We start from the raw sequence: 6,341 nt of genomic DNA on the forward strand, positions 1-6,341 counted from the left end.
CCTTTCTGAACTTTGCTGTAAATCCTTGATTTTTGAGTGTTCTAGAAAGATAATTACTATTATCTGCAATTAATAATGTTCCTCCTTTTCAGTAGTGAAAATGCTTATTTATATTTTCTGTTTTGGTGTACAGTCCAGAACTTCCAAGGCAATGTCAAGCAATAGTGGAAATAGCAGATAGTCCTACTCCCTCATAAAAATACTTCTAGTAGTTTTCAATTGTAAATACGATTTTGAATATTGGTTCAAGGTGAGCCAATCATGTAAAGAAAATACCCTTCTATTTCCAGTAAATCAAGATTATGTTTTAAAATAAAAAATGGGGGGCTTGTCTTCCCAAATCACCTGTGCAAACAGAGCCCATTCTTTCAACTTTCCTCATCAATAGCAACTAACCAAGGAGGGCAACATTCACTTCAGTTCCTTATTACGTTTTCCAGTCAAAGCTGAATTAAAGAAGAGAGGCTTATCATTTTGTTTCTACACTGCTCAGCTGTGCCCTAGCCTGGCCTGCTTTTCAGATCACTAGTCTGAGTACAGTGTGATGTGCACGGCAGTCAGCCCCGTTCCAGTGAGTACCAGGCCTTCATCAGGATGGACACTTGGGGCATCATATTCTTCCCAGCATCTGGGTCCTTGGGACTTGGAAACAATGAAGTAAGTGAAAAATCCATACAGCCATCTCCTGGGGGTATTCTCATCACCAAGCTGCTCAGATTGCTTTATTTTAGGAGATGCAGCTCCCTCTTTTCTTTTGTCTCACACCCCTCTCAAGCAAGCCAGGGCATTCTTCCAAGAGGTTCTACCTCTAGTTGTATATATAAAATAAGGCATGGATGAATATGAGGGTGGGTGTAGGTGGTGAGGGGGAAAACCGAGCCCTTGTGGCTTCAAAAAGTAGGGTCTGCTGTAGAAGGACAGTTGCCTCTGATTTCTGGTTGGTATAGACCTCTATGGAGTTGGGAGCCAATAGACCACCAACACTGGAATAAATGAGGTAGAGAGAATATAAGAGAAAATCTAATTTGTTTGTTTATAAATTTTGAGCATTGTAAGAATCATTTATATCATATCAACACTGATTAAATGCTATTGTTTCGGCCTGAAGGTGTTCATCCCATCAAAGAGCATTTATAAGGCACCGTCTACAAAGCACCTGAAAATTCTGATGGACACAGGAGTGCATGGGTTTGGGGGATAAGAACAGGGATGTTGGCACAGTGCATACTGAGAAGTTGAGCGCCCCAAAGTAAAGCAATGTGGGCAGGTTGGAGATAAAGAAGCCAGCAGATGTGCATGCTAGTTTCTCACTTCCTCATTCAATTAGAGTCCCAGAAAAGCAGATAAAAAGTCCCTTTCAGGCGGTTACAGCCTAGTGGATACATAAATGAAGACCATGTAAAGCAGAGTGATAGACACCATATGAAATAAAACTTGGTAAGGGAAGACTGGGGAGTCTTTAAAAGAAAGTGGTGTTGGAACTGGGCTTTCTAAGAAAAATTGGGGGTTTCTCTGGTGGCGGAGTGGCTAAGAATCTGCCTGCCAATGCAGGGGACACGGGTTCGAGCCCTGGTCCGGGAACATCCCACATACGGTGGAGCAACTAAGCCCACGAGCCACAACTACTGAAGCCTGCATGCTTAGAGCCCGTGCTCCGCAACAAGAGAAGCCACCGCAATGAGAATCCCGAGCACCACAACGAAGAGTAGCCCCCGCTCGCCGCAAATAGAGAAAGCCTATGCGCAGCAACGAAGACCCAACGCAGCCAAAAATAAATAAATAAATTTAAAACAGAAAAAGAAAAATTGGAACTTGCCAAGACTGGGAGAATATCATCTATGCAGGGTATTTTATGAACCAAGGCACAGAAGTGTTGGGCCTCTGTCGAAGCAGCAGGCTTGTGGTTTAACTTTCCTGGCACATAGGGAAGAGCAACCAGAGATCAGTTTAGAAAGGCTGATTGGAACCAGATTGTGGAAGGCCTTGAACGTCAATCATTCAAGACCCTTGGACTTTATTCTCTAGGCAATGAAGAAGAGTGAGGTGTCACCAAGAAGAATGACTGTTTATTTATTCATGAACGACACTAGACCTGAAGTAATAAAGCATCAGGATCTCTCTGGTGACCATTTACATGGGCTGGTCACTGCAGAGTGTCCCAGCCCCCAGGACCCCTCAGTTGAGGTAACTCCTTTATGGAATTTACTAGAATACGTTTAATGAACAGCTTCTAGGCTCAGCCTTTGAAGGAAAGATTTTTAAGATATCACCTTTGTCTTGCAAGCATTAGAACATATTTTAAGACATATGAGGATATATCAAAACATCTGAAGATGTATCTGGTATTTGCCCAACAGAGATAATTGATTCTGCAACGTGTGTGCCAAATTATAGGAAACATTCCTTTAGCATCTAAAAATACCGTTTGCTGTTTCTTCAGATATATTCTCACTTCTGCTGGTATCTGCCTTGGGCCTCACAATTTCCATTCTGTTTTCTGATTTTCAAGATATATACCATGGGACGGAGGCACATGACATCCGTGACTCTCATGTGCAGTGGGACCACATCTGCACTGTAATTTGCAAGTCATTTACTCCGATATCCTCTCTGGCCACTGAATGTTGTGAGGCTATTCTCATTTACTAGAAGAGCAAATAACATGTCTCCATCGCACACACGCTAGCCTCTGAGTGTTTTCATGTTATTAGGGTCATCAGCTGGGTTCATTTGTTCTGTTCATACCTGGAACGCCAGGTTTGGATATTTTATTCTTCCATGTTATACTAATACAATAATTAATCCTTCAAGTTTATTTTTTAAATCATATAGTAGAAATCCTTTATAATGTAATTGTGAAGAGTGAGAAAAAATAGACTTATAGGACAATCGTGTTCTGTCTGTAAGGCAGTGACTGTAAGGAATTTCAGTTCAGTGGGCATCACTGGACCCAGGGTGCACTGGGTTAAAATTAAATTTATTAAGAAGTTATTGAGCCCATTTTTGGATCCAGCATTGAGAGGAATAAAATAAAGAGAAAGATTGACTCTGGCCCTCTACCTCTTGTTTTGTTTCAAAGATGAGCCATACCCAAGTGAAACGATGGCATGGCCACCTGAGGCCGTCCATGCTTGAAGAGAGTGTAAACTAGAGAGAAGTGGGAAGGACAGAGGAAGGAGGAGCTCTCCCTGGGGCAGGATCCTCCTGCCGTAGGAGATTTCAGGCAGGAGATGAAACTTGATCTGTGTCCAGAAGGATAGGCTAGATTTTGCTAAGTAGGAGGCGGGTATAGTCCCAGGCAGGACAACAGCCTAAGCACAAACAGAGAGGGCTGAATGATTCTCTTTTGCCTTGGAAATGCAAAAGAATGTAGGGTGGCAGAGAGAAAAATCAAAAGCAAGCCTTGTTTCACAGAACACCTGGAAAATTAGCTAAGACTGAGGCAGCATGCTGCGGAATAGGCACGGATGGAGGTAGGCGGACAGTGATGTTTTGACTCTATGCTGAGAACAATGGGAGTCCTTGAAGATACCGGGGCAGGGTTTTCAGCGGGGCACCTAAGACAGATTCGTTAGATGACAGCAGGAAGGCTGTATGTGAGAGCAGAGAGGCTGTGGAGAGAGAAGCAGTTAGGAAATGAAAACCCAGACCATTCAGTCATTTACAAAACATCAAACTCCAGGGTGGGTTTGGCACTGGGGTTACAAAGAGTAGGATGTAGTCACCACTCTCAAGTAGCCCAGAAGCTAGGAGCGGAGAGCATCACGGAAGCAAATTCCAAAGCAGTGTGGCCAGTGCCTTCCAGGCTAACAGATGGAAAAGAGACCTCCCAGATCAGGGTGGTGGCAGCAGGAGGGAAAGGGGCAGTCTATCCACTACCATCTGACCCACTGTCGAATCTTACAGCCTTCTCCAGACCACCCTTTTACCCAGGGAGCCTATTTCACAACCCTAAAAAAAGCTGTCTCCACTTAGGGGAGAAAATAACATAGTGTTACTTTGAAATAACCCCTATCAGAATAGGGATGAGAATCAAAGGTGAGCATTTAGACACTGCGGAAGGTCTGTGGCTTCAGTCCTAAACACAGCCCACCCTCTTCACAGTTATCCTACGTATTCTATACCCTTTAGGGTCTGAAAAGGAGCTGCATAACTATTCTTTTGCTATGGAAGCAGCCATGGAAAGTTGTAGCTCTCACACCTATTAAATAAGTGTCCATGGAAAGTTGTAGCTCTCACACCTATTAAATAAGTGTCCATGGAAAGTTGTAGCTCTCACACCTATTAAATAAGTGTCCATGGAAAGTTGTAGCTCTCACACCTATTAAATAAGTGTCCATGGAAAGTTGTAGCTCTCACACCTATTAAATAAGTGGTGGTCAAGGTGTATCCTCTAATCCTTAAAAGGAGGTGGGTTGGGCAGGTTCAACTTTCATCAAGCCATTAGATTTAGGGCTGGGAACATTATTCAAAATTTTTTCACCTAGTTCCTATCAAAATAAACGTGAACTTCTGTCCCCCTTTTGTTTCTTTAACTCATATGTCAATTTTACTGAAAGAATGAACTCCAGGTAGCTTTTGCTTTGGGAGAATTAGAAGTAATAATATGATTAGATGAACGATTTAATCTTCCCTCTATTTGAGAAGATAAAAATGAAGAGAGACACACAGGCTCCAGAGTGTCCAGTCTCATGTCTGCGACCCAGGGCACGTTTACTCCGTGTCTATTGTCAGGCAGTGGAGGGAACACAGGGCAAGAGGCAGTCAGATCTGATTTGAATTCTGGCTGTGCCATTTATTTATTGGCGTTGATTCCTTGGGCAAGGTACTGACCTTCTCATCTGTAAAGTGGAGAGAGTACTGCCAACCCTCCAAGCCCAAAGAGTTGTTACAAATACATAAATTAAATTAGATAATAGGTGTTCTTTTGAAGTGTAAGGTATGCAAAGTATAAAGGTAGCATTTCTTTTTCAACAGTTCATCCTAACCATCACATCATGGAGGATTTCAATTTTGGTGGCAGCCCTCACCCAATTCTGTGTGGCCTTCTTTGTAGAGGTAAAGAAATCTCTGTATAGCTCTTACTATTTTTCTGGGGAGATAAATAAAGGACTGACTCTCAACAGATGCTCAGTTTTTAGAGCAATCACTTTAATCCCCCAAAGTGATACTGCACATGTTCTCTTTGGGGAAATGAGAAATTCTTTGAAGGCTGCCTAGAAATGCTCTCAGTATCTGTACTGTAGAAAGCAAAACATCAAATTAACTAATTTTGTCTCACATGAAGGCATTGTATTGTACTTTCCTAGTATTTTTAATAATCTGGTAGAGACTAGACCAGGTGACCTTCTAGCTCTAAAATTCAATGCGACCTTTTAGAGTGAAGAACTGTCTTCAGGAAGGCTTCCTTAATTAAGAGAGAAGGGAAGCCATTGCTCATTCTAGTCAATTCTTACCCTTTGAAGGCCGTCTCCTATAGCATTTCTCTTCTACTCAGTGTCACTAAATGACTTTACCTACTCAGTGAAAGGCTCAGGTACTATTTTTTAAGGGACAGTTCAATAAAAAGATTCATGTACTGAAGTTCCTTGGGAAAAGGCATCGACCAAATTAAGAAAAAATATGCTTATATACAAATATCCCATTGTACACAAGGCACATAAAATTTCTCACAGTCAAAGGAATTCCATTTTTGAGACTTTATTTTAAAAAACAACCTAAAAAGAGAGAAGAAACTTGTATGTATGAAGGTTTTCATCATAGTATTATCTACAGTGGTAAAATATTAAATTCAACTCAAGTGTTCAGAAGTAGAGATGCTGTTAAAATAAATAGTAATACAGCAATTTGAAGAGATGTTATACAATCATTAAAAATGATTATTGAGAAGATGGTAGCTACAAACTGTATATGACAGAGAGTCTAGTATAAACAAAAGTGGAATGCAAGATTTGACCAATTCTATTATTATAAATGCATAAAAATTGTGCGTACTTGTAAGCACAGAAAAAAGAGACCCCACCCCCAAAATGGAAAGCAAAACCCATTTGCTTTCTAGAGTTCATTCATTCATTCAACAAACCATTATTTGACACCTTCTTTGTGGCATGGAGCAGGTAGCAGTGATTTTTTTCTTCTCTTGATTTTGAGTGCATTATTTTGTTATCATTTCAGTCCGGCAGTAAAATAATTCTAAGTGAATTGCCAGCCAGGATTGAACTAGGAAATCTGTGGAAATGAAAGGCTGTAAGTTTTTGGAGATTTCTGTGAACACAAGCATGCTCTCAATTCTCAAGGGAAAGAACCCGGGGAGCTGCTAGGTTTCGTGGGGCTGCAGAGAG

The 6,341-nt window shown here is 41.3% G+C and overlaps 1 protein-coding gene across 1 annotated transcript in view; it reads left to right on the forward strand.

Annotated features, from left to right (window-relative positions):
* The window catches only part of LOC115857451 (probable cation-transporting ATPase 13A5), a 101,502-nt gene that overhangs the window by 94,770 nt on the left and 391 nt on the right, over window positions 1-6,341 (forward strand). The window contains 2 exon segments of the mRNA XM_030864412.2: window positions 2,441-2,529; window positions 4,978-5,057. Coding sequence (XP_030720272.2) covers window positions 2,441-2,529; window positions 4,978-5,057 — 169 coding nt within the window.

Source organism: Globicephala melas, chromosome 4 (assembly GCF_963455315.2).
Source record: "Globicephala melas chromosome 4, mGloMel1.2, whole genome shotgun sequence".
NCBI classification, from domain to species: Eukaryota; Metazoa; Chordata; class Mammalia; order Artiodactyla; family Delphinidae; genus Globicephala; species Globicephala melas.